Here is a 14,256-nt window from a genome sequence, read left to right on the forward strand (position 1 = left end):
CAGAATCAACTTTCACTTGGCGAAAAAATTCAATTTTGGCGAAAATCGATTTTCACCCTTGACCCACGTGAAAATGGAAAATTTGTTTTCCCCTTTTCTGTCATCTCCGAGGGTTTCATTGGCATCAAGGGGTCAATAAATACAGAATCAACGTTCACTGATTTTATTTAAACACCGCCTGCAAACGGGGAGATGAGGGTGCCTAAAATATATTCTGCAACCCTGTCTCCTCGTTGGCTACAAATTTCAACCCTCCGCATCCATGCCTTCCCCTTCACCCGCTCGTAAAATCACGCGTTCTCGGTAGCATCGAGGAGGACTTCTCAGGACCGAAAAGAAGTGAGGATTCGAAAGGTCTCTGGCAAAGTACGTCGCAGAACTGATTAGGACTTACCAGGTCCATCTAGGTCTGGAGAGATCTTGAAAGACCTGTNGTGAGGATTCAAAAGGTCTCTGGCAAAGTACGTCGCAGAACTGATTAGGACTTACCAGGTCCATCTAGGTCTGGAGAGATCTTGAAAGACCTGTGTACGTCCAATCAGAACCAAATCCTCGACTCGGGCTGTTCTAAACAAATTGCCCCTCATCTTTCGGACGACTACAAAATTTCTGGATAAAAGATTTTTGTTCTCAGTGTGAGATATTCTCTTCTTGTCTCGAGCCATGAACTTTTTGATACAAGTAAAGACGTACTGCTCAAAAAACTTTTATTTTCTCAGTGTACTACTGCACGAAAATTGATCATCTAACTATAATATTACAACAAACACAGCAAAAACTAATGATTGAATTTCACACATCTTTTGTAGACATTTTTCAGACACTAAAAAACGTCTGAATAAAATGAAAATTCGTCTGAATTTCAAACGTGAATTAAGATGTCTACAAAAGGTGTATGAAATTCAGACATTCGTTTTTCCTGTAAATGCGTTCGAATCTAACTTATATCTCCGGAAATATAATTTTCGTGCATCACCGTGCACTAAAATGGCGGCAATTTTAGAGTTTTTTTCAACAGTGTAATCAATACGGAGTTCCTTGTATAACCATGCAAATCCCAAGCGGAACTGGTAATTTTCCTCGTTTACTTCCTAATTAATCAATAATCAATATACGTGATCGGATTTCTCCGAGCCTGCATATCAGCTGCGTAGTTCGTTATTTATAAGTTCGATCAACCGGAATTTACGGAAAAACTTTTCAGGAAACTTGGCACGAACCTCCCATTGTGCATAACATTGTTCGGCCAAATATCAACAGAATTCAATAAAAATCCGTAAAATTTCTCACATATGTCCGTATGTGTTGATCCCCCACATCATTTCTCTGATTGGTCACTTTCTATCAATAATACCAAGACTGTGAGTATTTAATCACGGACCTTCGATGAGCAAATCATCATTCGATTCTGAGCTTCAGTGAGCAGAACAGTTGTGTGAAACAAAGACTTCATCCAATTAACTCCAACATGATTGCCAAAGCCATCATTCTCGCAGCCATCATCACGGGTGAGTTATTCAACAACTAACAATTATCTAATATCAGTCAATGATAATTTTCACGCTTATGTTGAAAAGAAATCTCAAATACCCTTGAGTTACTAGAAGCCGGCGATATGATTCACTACCGTTTAGTTTTCAAAAAAATAAATTTTCTTACTATGGTAAACACTTGATCAATTTGTGTCTAAATATTGCTGCATTATGATGACCATCGAAATGTTTTTTGATAAATTAGTACTCACCAATTAATTTTCTCATAATTAATTAATTTTCTCATTTTTCTCATTAATTTTCTCATTTTTAATTACACTATTAAAAATGTGAGGTTGAATTCAATTTCAAATGAAAGTGTTCATTCAATTTCTCATTCATCTTGAAAATAGTAAAAAATTGGGTTTTTCATGTTAAAAAATCATTGATTTTTCAATGAACGCTTCAATTTCCAAACTCATCGTGAAAATTGAACATCGCATACAATTTTATTTTCAAAAGATTGAGAATTCAAAAAATTTGTCTGAAAATTTGCTTGAATTTCAAAATTTTCAAGGTTTTTCAGTGCCGTGTAGGCCTGAAAATCGAGAATTACTTCACTTCTTCATTACTTCGAGAATATTCACGAAATTAACTGATTCATAAATGGAGAAATAGACAGAAATTTCCTGTAATTTGTGGTTGTTAAAAATCTTCAGCTTTTTCACTTGAAATTTCTCGAGTAATTTTCAAACAGTGTACGGTAGTTATCGTTGTATACATGATCTCAATAGAAGTGAATAATCGCTGATTCCCACTGCATAATTCCATAGGCATTGCTGCCCAGTCCTGGTATAACCCGCGCCTACAGCCGGCGAATTGCTTTTTCGGCCAAAGGCAGAACCCGTTCAACAGCTACAACCCGCAAGGAAATTATATTCCCTATCAAAACGGGAATGAGCCCTACTACAACACACGCGGAAATTACATTGGCCCTCAGAACGGACACCAGCCCTACTACATCGACGCACAGGGGAATAGTATTTGCATCCAGAAACAGAGCGGGCAGTACTACAACGATGCGTCAATGCAGAGACAGTTCATTGGCGACCAAGAACACCCGGGCTACTCCTGGTGGAACAGGGCAGCAGCGCAGAGAGGAAATACTTTCGGGCTCCAACAACCTTTGTGCTACTACTGCAACGGAGTACTACAGCAGAGCCTCATGCCTGGAAGGAGACAGGCACCCTGGTACAGCTACCCTGGCGCATACGAGTCACCAATGCAGAGACCCGCTTACATGAGGAGAATGGGTGATCCCTGCTGGAATTACTTCAACAATTACCAGCCCGCGGCAGAACCCTCGCAATACTGGTGATGATAAGCTGGACAACAGCTCTCGGGACGTAAGTGTTTTCTCGGCTGATGGAATGTCGATGAGGAATTCGTTCTCTCATTCCCTAACCCACACTGATAGACTGATTCATTTATTCCAAACGAAATTCGTTAACTGTTAACGAATGGTATAGAGTTGAATATGACCAAGTGAACATTCGTTAATAGTTAATTTGATTGGAGACTTTTGCCGTTCAATGGATTAATTTCATTAATATCATTGATTGCAGTGCAGTATGAATATCAGATGACTTATTTTTCCGTACTAATCTTCACTTTTCCTCGTCCGGGGATTGGTAGTAGCCCTTCTCTAAACTCGTAAAAGTGAAAATCACTACCGAAAAATATCGTTCTCGATTAGTGCCGTGGGGTTTTCTCTCGCCTTCGGCTCGGACGCCAACTCCACGCGAGTAAAAAACCCCATGGCACTCGCCCTGAAACATACTATTGTGTTTACAGCTCTTCACTTGCAATGATCCCTCTCCTAGCCAAACAGTCTTCTACAGCGTCGGCAGCCAGTGCACATGTGTTGTGGAAGATGACGAAAGCGCAGCTTGCGCCTCCAAATCAGCCTCTGGCGAGAGATCAATCAGCTCATCATCTAGTGAATCGAGGAGAATAATATTTATTCATGTATTATCAATCATCACGTTTTATGACGTTATGTGAATTCCAAATGTTCTGTCAGAAAATAAATTCTTTTCTTGACATTGAGTTGATCTGCAGCAGTTGACATATTTCTTAAATGACTTAGGCGGTGACAAGGTTCCCTCACCCTTGATTGCCTGGTGCTTTTTTCCTTCGTAATAATATTGGTATGTGAACAAACGAGTATTGTCATGCCTGAAAAAATGCAAGAAAAAATCCAAACAGAAGTTCTACGACAGAATGATTACACGTTCAATGGAAAAACAAGTATCAGAATACAACAACACAACAACAGCTCAAACAGTCGCGCATGAGGCTGGATTCGGCGACTCTTGTTGAGTTGTGTTGCATAAATCATGTTAAATGTTTCGCCGATTTGAATATGAACCTTTGGCTATTTTTTGTCTCCAGTGAAATGCTTTTCTACTTTTGTAGAATACCTAACATCAGGGCTTTCATTTGAGCGCGATTTGATCCCAAGTTCCCGAACATTTTACAATGACATATTGTTATAAAGTCAAAAATTGCTGGAGGATTGAGTTCACTTTACGCTACACGTGTGATTCAACATTCTCTCGAGTACTAAAAGTATTTTGGGTTCGCTTCGATGTGAATGTGTGCTCTTGGCGGTGCAGTGAGTGGAGGTTATTTTTTTTCACCCACAATCAGTATAATGCAACTCTGAATATCACGAAAGTTTTCCACTTCAAGGAGAATGGTTTTCAAGAGCTGCCCCAAATATGAAACTAAATATTTGAGAATGCAGAAATACACTTGTTACAGTGGTTGAATATTCAGTACCATATTATGCTGAATTTTTGCTTGATTGAAAATTCAAGAATACATTTACCTGAATTTGTCTGATTTCCATTAATTTTGGTGCACATTTTCAAACAAATTTGACTGAATTTTCCGGAAAAAATCTTGAATTTGATTTAAGGCGAAAGAGTCAATGGAATTTCAAATTTTTATGAAAATTCAAGTAAAACTCCATTTTTTTAGCGACCGGAAGACGGAAATGCTATAATTTACATGAATTTTCAAGTGAAAATGAATATTCACTAGCAAATTTCCAGGTGATTCCTTTAAAATTCCTGGAATTCCAGGGATTTTTAAAGGTTTTCCCTGAAAATTCAGAGGAATGATAAATTTAAGAAGAAATTTCTATGAATGTCCCTGATTTTTCATCAATCCCCCCGGAATAATCACCTAAAATTTACAGCTCCACGGATTTCTTCACGAAATTAATTAATTTCCAATGACAGCATCCCTTGGAATTTCAGTAGAAATGTTACTTGTTAGAAATTTCTCCAACTGTTACCGGAAATTTCAGTGGAAAATCTTTAACAGTGCCGTAATTGACCTTAAATTTATAATTTCCGGTGATTTCTCATAAAATTTGTAATTTTCAATGCCGAAGTGAAACGAAAATTTCAGACAAAAATTATCAAGATTATGACTACGATGAAAAATCCTGCGGTCGCGCCACGGAAATTTCCAGGCCACAGATTTTTTCTGCCATTTTCTCCTCAGTGTACAATATTCTACGAGATAAATATTGCCAGCGCACATTTATTCAACTTGAGCTGCAATCATTCAATATTTGATGCAAAACGAAATATGGACGATAAGAAAATTTATTGGTGCGACCGTTATCAAAGTTGTCGTTACGAGTTTTCATGCTTTTTGGAATACATCAATAATCAAGTTTACATAACGTTAATCAATTAACGAATAAATATTGAGAGTCAATCATAAACCCTTCATTTGGAATTTATCGAAGGCAACTGAGTACCGATATGTGGAAAAACCCAACGAATGCGAATTCATCAATTTTTCATGGAGCATGTTCAAATCATAAAGGGAACATCCGAGCCCAAATTTAATGCGAAACTCGACAACTTTCTGTATTCAACATTGTTGCGACAGTTTTATGTAATTACCTCATCAAATGAGATATTTAATGCACAAATTCTGTCGTTGGTGCACTTTGTACGAGGTTTTCTGACAATTCCATCTTCCTTTCCAGTCGCATTTCCATTTTCATCCAAGGATTATATTTATGAACGGAGATTGAAAGATACCAAGAATTACTGATCCATTATTACGATGCCTGGACTTTTTATTCATGAGAAGAGGATATTTCTAAAAAATTGCAAAAAGGGATTTCAGTGAGACTAATTAGCCTTGATTTTTTTTCACATATTTTTCATGTAATTCAATTAACAAAAAGCACTTGGATCCTTTAGACAATTTCTTCATGAATTATTCCTACGTGGAGAGAAAAATGGTGTAAGAATTACAATAAACAAAGTTGTAATTTTATTGCAGATTGGAAGGTCTGAGGGAAAAAATGAATTTTAAATTCTCGTTTTCCTGCTCGAAAAAAATTTAGAATTTCATTGAATTCCTCCTGATATCCTCAAAATTCCCACTAAACTATCCAGGAAATATCGTTTCTCACAATTTCTTTCTCACAGTTTACGGAAATCGTCAAGAATATTTTTATATAAATTATCCTTTCACGAAGAGAAAAACGTAGGGAAAATTATAAATTAATTAAATTTTCGGACATGAAGAGGTCCAATTTCACTTGACATTTTTCAAAATTCGCGACCAAGAGCAATTTTCCTTACATTTCCATTCCGACTTTCACTCTTCGGAATAATTATTGCACACAGAAAACATCGTGCGCACTTCATATATTTTAAATATTTTTCTGGCTATTTTACATGAATGGTGCAAATTTTTATATACATGAAAAAAAAGAGATTAACAGTGTAAGAGTCAAATTTTAAAAAACTAACTCATAATTGTTATTCGATAAATTTTTTGGAAAAAAATCTCTAGCTCAAAAATTGCAGTACCTGGACACTTTTTAATATTGCAAGCGTCTGCGGGGCTCACGAACAATAAAAAATTAATTTTCTTACACTAATTATTCGTTTTTAGACATAAACGATTTTTTATGGATGAGAAATCTCACTCCAATAGCCCGCGACTGTTAAAACTCACAGTAGTCTCCCCTAAAAATCTATCATCAACTCAGTAGCGAAGTGGTAAAACACTTTAATTTTGACCATTGGCCAGTTTCTAATGAATATCTCGTAATCTAAGGGAGATAGCAAAATTTTTGCTGTAACCTTTTTTGTAGAGCCGATTGAGACCCACAACAAATATAATTACGAACATTTCGCCATCTCCCTTAGATTTAGAACTATCCCCCAAAAACTCAACTCAAGTCGACGTAACCCGTTTTACCACTTCGCTACTGAGCTGTAAATAACGAACAAAATTTCCCATTGGCAAATGCAATTAACCCTAACAATAACACATTAGCATTAACCCCAAGTGCCTCCCGAAGGTCGACTAATGAGCTCCGGCAATTCGATTCACCAATGTCGCAACCAGTGACCGTAAGGCTGATAACTGCAGTTCCATTTCTACTGAGCAATGGCCCGTCTGCGCTGACATTGCATTACACAGTCCACCCATGGAAATGTTTGACCACCATACCCATGTCGAGTAGCAGACCCATCCACCCATTCCCCCTCCTGCACTCAACATTCACTAGCACTCGAGGTTTTACAAAAGTTCCCGGTGTCTCTCAAGTTGCCCAGGAATGGAGGTAATTTTCGAAGAATGGAAAGAGGAAGGGAAAAACTTTTGCATAATACACATCGTTGGTGATATTAACCAACTCCATACGTAGAAACATTTGCGTATGATTATTCCACCTCACCATGTACCTGCACTTTCAGCTTTGGCCTTTATTCCTTATTTAATTATTCAATTATTCCGCTAGGAATAACCACGAAATCCCACGTCCGGAATATGCGATGATATACCAAAATGCTTTTTCGTGGAATAACCTCATATACATATTTCACGCGAACTCTCTAAATTAGGAAGTTCTGGGGTTCAATATATTTGAAAATTGCGGTGGGGGCAGTGCAGGTGGACGTTGAGTGCAGGAGAAGGGAGATATTGAAAGGTTAATGCGATGATATTCATAATTTCAGACTGAAATTCGGAGCATAAATTCGTCGAATTTTAATTAATGCTATTTTCGTGTTGGTAATGATTATAAAGGTACAGCCAATTCGCATTGAAGGGAAAAGTTACAGCCGCTCATCAGTTATGCGGGGTAACGTCAGCGCCTTGCTTACACACAGAAAAACTTGAGTAATTAACGGTTACGTATTCGTAAATTACCATTTTCTTTTTCGAGTATCTTAAGTGTACTTGCACATAATTGACGAGGAAATGAAATACGATGTTTTTTTTTCATAAATTACGTTTTTATTCTGTAATTTTAACGTAACGTATTTATTCCAAATACCAATTTTCATGTCAGAAAAATACCATCAAACATCACATTAGCATTAAGTGTAAATTACGTCTACAAAGCGTAAATTACGCTTAACAAAACGTAGGGGAGGGTGGGGCAAAACGGCCCCCCTTCAATTGTCAATAACTTGTGAATGACATTGTGAAAATTCTCAGTTTCGACTTCATTTTGAAGATAATTTTTCATTCTTCAAAACGAGCTCTAACTCATCCCAATCGGATTATTGAATCGGAAAATATTGACGATTGAAGGGGGGCCGTTTTGCCCCATCCTCCCCTAATTCAGTAGCGAAACGGTAAACTGGGTCAAGTCGATTTTGACTATCGACCAGTTTTTGACGGATATCTCGGAATCTAAAAGAGATAGAGAAATTTTGGTAATGACCTCTTTTGTAGAGCCAATTAAGAGTTATAAAAAAGGTCGTGGGAAAATTTTCGCTATCTCTCTTAGATTTCGAGATATTCATCAAAAATTGGCCAAAAGTCAAAATCGACTTGACTCGGTTTACCGCTTCGCCACTCAATTTACGTTCAAGTTTTTCTGTGTGTATACAAATTGTTGAGAAATATAGAATGACAAATTAGTATTTCAATGATCCAAAAATTGTGAAATTACGACAATCAAATTTTTAAAAGTGAGTGTTAAAATTTTTCACCGATTTAGCCAATAATACCATGGAAGGCCAATCATGACAATAGGGAGCGTTTGGTCAAATGCCTCCCTCAACTCGCTTTATGGGTCGTGAACATAATATTGGCTAACAAAATTTGATTTTTATATGGTCTACGAATGTTAGTAATGAAGTCAACGTTGAGCGCTCAAACATACGAGGCCGAGACCGAAACGTCACAGCAGGGCAGTCACACTAATCCTATTCTATCGCCTCCACCGAGTTTCGCTCGAAGAGTGAGTGAGCGACATGGCAATTTCTCTGCTGTGACGTCAGAGCCCGCTTGAGGCCTCCAAAAAGTGCATTTATCAATGAGAAATCGTCGGGAATAATGTTTATAACCCTCCACACGAAGAGGAGTTCAGTAAAAATTACAGAACTCACAGTTCGCTCACCGATTACGGAATCGACTCAGAAAATTTAAGTGACGGTATCGTAATTTTTCACAGGAGATTCAGGTAAAAATTACGGAACGCTCGGGAAAAATTCCGCGACAGTTCCGTAAAATTTCCTACAACCACATTTCGCTCCGGAATTACGGAAAAGGTACGTAATTTTTATTGAATATTTCTCTCCGTGCAAATTTTATTTTTCAGTGAAAAATCGTGGGTTGAAAAATGCAACTTACAGAGTTATAAACATTATTTTGGAGATTATTACAACTTCTAGATTTAAATTAAAAAATGTAAATAAAAACATAAGTGCGTTTTCTATTGAGGCGATATTTGCTGCGATGATTTTAGGGGCATTATACATGATAGTCGGCGCAACACTATGTGCGACAGTTTGAGCGATGTTCACAGCAATCAAATCGATAATTTCGTCAACATGGAGAGCGATATTAAGTATCATATCAAGTCCCATTGACAGCTGCGTTACCGTTTCCAATCATGGCGGTAGTGAATCACAACATGATTGGGCTGAAGTATCGACTAATTCTAACGATGACCATTTCAAAGTCTATTATCCGAGCGTAATACACGGAGAAAATAATTGCGAAAAAAGTACTGCGGAAGTTACGTAGAAATAACGTCGTTTGACGTAATTGTGACGCGAATTTTTATGAAGCGTCACGTAATTTTTATGGTTCAACACATTACATTTTGAAAAATTTATTGGTCGTTGCGGATTTTTTTCGTTAAAAATCCCCTAATTTTGATTTTTAGAATTTCCCCAAATTTCTGAATTTAATTTCTCCAGAAGGTTTTCTTCACGTAATTTTCGTGCTATTAAATTGCTGATTTTCGATTCAATATTCTCTTCAAATTTGCAAACAAGGTGGTGACGTCGCCCTGTATATTGCACGTAAAGAAATATGATGTCATCCTGCCGATAAAAGTATTGCCTATAACGAATGCAACTTTTGTATATTATATAATCTCTTTATATGATAAAAATCCAAATCGACTTCTGGTGATAAAAATTAACAGTCAAAATAAGGATCACGGGGGTCGAAATAATGTTTATGATGATCAGATTAAGAGCCACGAGGGTCAGAATGAATTCAATTGAATTTTCCAAAAATTAAGAATTTCGTAAAATAAAATTTTCGTAAAATAAATTTCGTATGGACCGGGAAATTAGAATTTCATTGAATATTAAAAGAAGTCAACTGATCCTTCAGTAACAAAACAGAGATAAACTTCAAGTAAATTTAGCGTTCTTAAAAATTTCGCTAGTTAAAAATTATACAATAAAAAAAATCCTCATCGAAAATTTTGTCCCCTCGACCCCTCTAAAACCCACAAGTCACCCAGAACGTAAAGACGATTAATGAAGTACACAGATTACTAGATTACACAGTACTAAATTTGACTTATTACACGTAAAGTTGTGCTTAACTCAAGCATCAGTAATCCATTATCTCCAAGTTCTAAAAATGAAAAATTCCGCGTTCGCCCTCCCAAAGGCCTTAAGCCCTGACTTTAATCCCAATCCTCCTCGAAAATCATCCAAAACTCATCCAACTTCATTAGATCCCCAAAATAACTGAAAAATCCCATAATCCCGGCCGCATTAACCCCAGCCAATCCCTCGCTCTCTCCACCGACCCTCACCGCCTTTGTGCCCTCCTGAAATATCCCACCCTCGCTCCACTCAAACCCCAAAATTAATAACCCCCCGAAAAAACGATAATGCGATACGTGACTACACGGATTATTATAATCAAACCGTCTCAAGAGAGCCAATTAGCCACTATCATTCCCAACATGATTATACCACCCATTTACAAACTACCTGAGAGCGAGAGTACAGACGATAAAACTTGAATGCCCCCACTCTTTACCCTCACAATGTCCCAAGCTAATGCTGAAAGTCGCCCAAAGTGTACTCACAGTCGAGATTTTCCTTTCAAAAACATCCGGTCGACGAAAAAAAAAAAAAAATGGGAATAATCGTTTCAACTTTCTACTCCACATGGCTTCACCCCCAGTAACTGCCCCTCAACTTTTAATAACCGAGTATAAATTCCCCTCGACTGATTTAAATGAAACATTCTCTATTTTCCTGAATTAAATAAAAAAAACCTCTTATTCAAACTTAAATCGAATATTTCCACTGTGAGGGGTGATTTAATCTTTTATTCTCATATCTCCTCTCTCCCTCACCCAATTAGATATTCCGAGAGATGAAAGTCGATTTATGCCGCCTCCTCCTGCCCCCCAGCCACAGCCTCCGCGACTTTTATTCCGACTCCGCATAATCTCGGGCATTTTCTCAGATAGATTATGCCGTTTATATTTCACCACCGGAATCCATTAGCGTTAATTAAAATTCTGCCACAGAATACAATGCCTGATTACACAAGGCTACATATTAATATTTCTTCATTCCACCGCTGGTGATATCATGCGGAATATTTATTACTCTCCCGTCACTAATTGCATGAGGTATTGATTTCATTTTTCTTTGATGTATTTTGCGAATGAATTCGCGGAGAAGAGGTACAGCGGTGCAGTACGGACAAAGGGACGACGGGTAACGTCGATACCGAGTATTAATTACTGGTGGTGTTGGATAATTCCAATGCGATGCGATTTTTTTTATTCAAATCGAGTGATTTTATTGAGAGGGTTCATTACTGGGAATATTACGTCGATATGGTGTTGGGACTTTTGTGGAATGATGTTTTCATGGGTAATGAGGGATTCATTAACTCTGCGGTATATTTGCGAATTAAAATTATGAAATTTGTAAAGCTAACGCACAATTTTTTTAATGATGGAATTTATCCGTTGGCATTTTTAATGATGATGATTTGGTGTGTTCTGATCTTCTCGCCAATCCCCCTAAGTAGAATCAGTGAAATGACGCATTTGAGTGGAGTGGAGTGGCATGGGAGAATGGAGATACCTTTTGTTTTCTATTTTTTGCTCATTTCTACAATATTTTTGGGAGAAATTAATCGACCCACATATTTATTTCGATAAAAAGGTTTTGATTATGTAAAATCAATTATTGATTCTTTTCACATTAATTTTTCATGCGAATCAAATGCGGAATTAGTGGATATATTTCTTAGGAAAACGACATTCAGGGGGAAAAAGTCATGAAATGTCGCACAAGAAGAAACAAGAATTTCTCAACTTAATTGGATTTTCGATCAACAAATTAATGTTCAGCACCAAATCACACTGGATTTGAGATTAATTGAAAATTCATGAGTATATTTACTGGAATTTCCATTATTTCTATTCATTTTCATGGAATAATCAAACGAATTTTACAATTTCCATTGATTTTCTTTATCAAATTGCACAGAGAAAACCTTGCACGTAAATTCCGTTCAAGATGTAGTCTTTGAGACTTTCTGAAGCGCATTTTACGCTTGAAGTGGAAGCGTATATTACGATCAAAATCACCGTAAATTACGATTACATAAACGTAATTTACGGTTTCGTACTCGTAAATTTCGATGATTTTTTCCGCATTTTACGTTTATTTATCCGTAGTTAACGACGCAGGAAAAAAAAATGATTTCAAGCGTAAAATACGACGTTTTTCTCCGTAAATTACGCATAAATAAATCGTCAAATACATTTCTATTAAAATTGTAATTTACGATTTCTTAAGTGTGAATTACGCTTAGTGAATCGTAAAAGACGGTTTGCTTGGGCGCAATTTACGTTTTTATTTCCATTGTGAAAAACCCCTTTTTGAACTCTAAATTCCGACTTTCATGATGAAAAAAAGCCGACAGTCATCATATCGATGTTGACCTAAAATTACGTTTAACAAATCGTAAATTTCACAGAAAAAATTATTTTGTGAATTTCAACTAGTTGGCGACAGTTAACAACTAATTAATTAAAATTCAGAAAAGATTTTTCAATTTCAATCGACAACCAGTTGTTAAATTTTCAATAAACGTTCATCAATTACTTTGAAGGATCACAGAAAGTATTAACCAAAACTTCTTAACAATGGTTATCTATAAAAAATAATCAGCTTGAATCTTTAATTCATTAAATTCAATGAAGTTTGCCTACCGCAGCAGATGGTGAGCGCATATAAACACTACATTCCATTATAGTGTATGATGATAACGGACTGAACTGAATGCAATGCAGAATTATATTGAAGAATTGAATGAACGAAGCATTGTAATACTCTAGAAATTTGATATGCACATATCAAAACACACGACGTACTCTGCATAGTCGAGATGTACCAGCTATTCCAACTTTCCCAATAAACAACAACAACAACAACAACAACAATAATAATAATAATAAACATCACTTGACAAAACATCCCAAGAAGTGTACCAGAAAATGTCAACCAAAATTTACGAACAATAGATTCATAATACTCCACCAACACATCATCAGAGCATGAGTAAATTTAGTTCACCTCCTCCACGTCTGCTCCAAGGAGAAAAAAAAAATTATCACTAATATTCCTCAGCATACCCAGGCCAAAAACTCTCCTCATCCCCCGACAAATGAAAACAAAAGTGTCCCCCAAGTTCCAACAGCACTTAATGGCATCTCCCAAGTTCTTCCATAACACGACAATGAAGTTCCCTCAACGAGAAAACAGAATTAGTACAAAAGAAAGTGTTTCATTCATTTTCCTCCTCTGTATTCTTTCACGGCCATTAAAATTGCCACTTCAGAATGAAGAATTAAAATATTTTAATACGTTCCATTTAATCTCAAATAATAAACATCACCGTCGACATTTATTAATCCCCGCACTCAGCGAATTCCCCTTCCATGGACGTGATTCCGCTATTTTAATTACGTACGTCTCATTAATACCATTAATTACTGCACTTTAGTATAATGTAACTAAAATTGTCCCCACCTTTCGCCCCTTCCCTCCATTCTCCCCGCAATCTTTTTTCCCTAATGTACAACATTTTCGCCGTTCATCTGCACCTGTCTACTGAGTCAGTATGAAAAGCAACGTTGCGTCATTTAATCTTCATTCCGTATTGTATGTATGTGTGTGGCATGCTTAATTCTCTCAAAACGGCCACGAGTTTAAACCAAAAGAGAGGGACTGGGGCGTTAACTACTCGCAGTTCTCCATTCCCGCCAGTAGCAGAAAACTACTTCCATGGGTTTTTCAACTAAAGACAGATGAACGTGTTTCATTTTTTTTTCTCTCTTTCAGTTCATGTTTTCACTGTCTCTTAATCCTCTCCCTTCCAACCACTTGACTATTCACCATTACCGCCGCCCCCTAACTCCCCTTCCCCCCCCCCCCCCCCC

General features: G+C 37.0%; 2 protein-coding genes across 2 annotated transcripts in view; one reads left to right on the forward strand and one right to left on the reverse strand.

The window, feature by feature from the left end:
- LOC107040815 (lachesin) overlaps nucleotides 1–14,256 on the reverse strand; it is a 51,756-nt gene that overhangs the window by 22,691 nt on the left and 14,809 nt on the right. The gene's annotated exons all lie outside the window — the stretch shown is intronic.
- Nucleotides 1,391–3,581, forward strand: LOC107040816. Its single transcript, XM_015261072.1, has 3 exons — nucleotides 1,391–1,508; nucleotides 2,306–2,878; nucleotides 3,327–3,581. Exons 1-2 carry the CDS (start codon nucleotides 1,469–1,471, stop codon nucleotides 2,848–2,850), a joined length of 585 nt encoding a protein of 194 aa, XP_015116558.1. The 5' UTR covers nucleotides 1,391–1,468; the 3' UTR covers nucleotides 2,851–2,878; nucleotides 3,327–3,581.

This window comes from Diachasma alloeum, unplaced genomic scaffold (genome assembly GCF_001412515.2).
Source record: "Diachasma alloeum isolate Michigan unplaced genomic scaffold, Dall2.0 Dall_scaffold_00343, whole genome shotgun sequence".
NCBI classification, from domain to species: Eukaryota; Metazoa; Arthropoda; class Insecta; order Hymenoptera; family Braconidae; genus Diachasma; species Diachasma alloeum.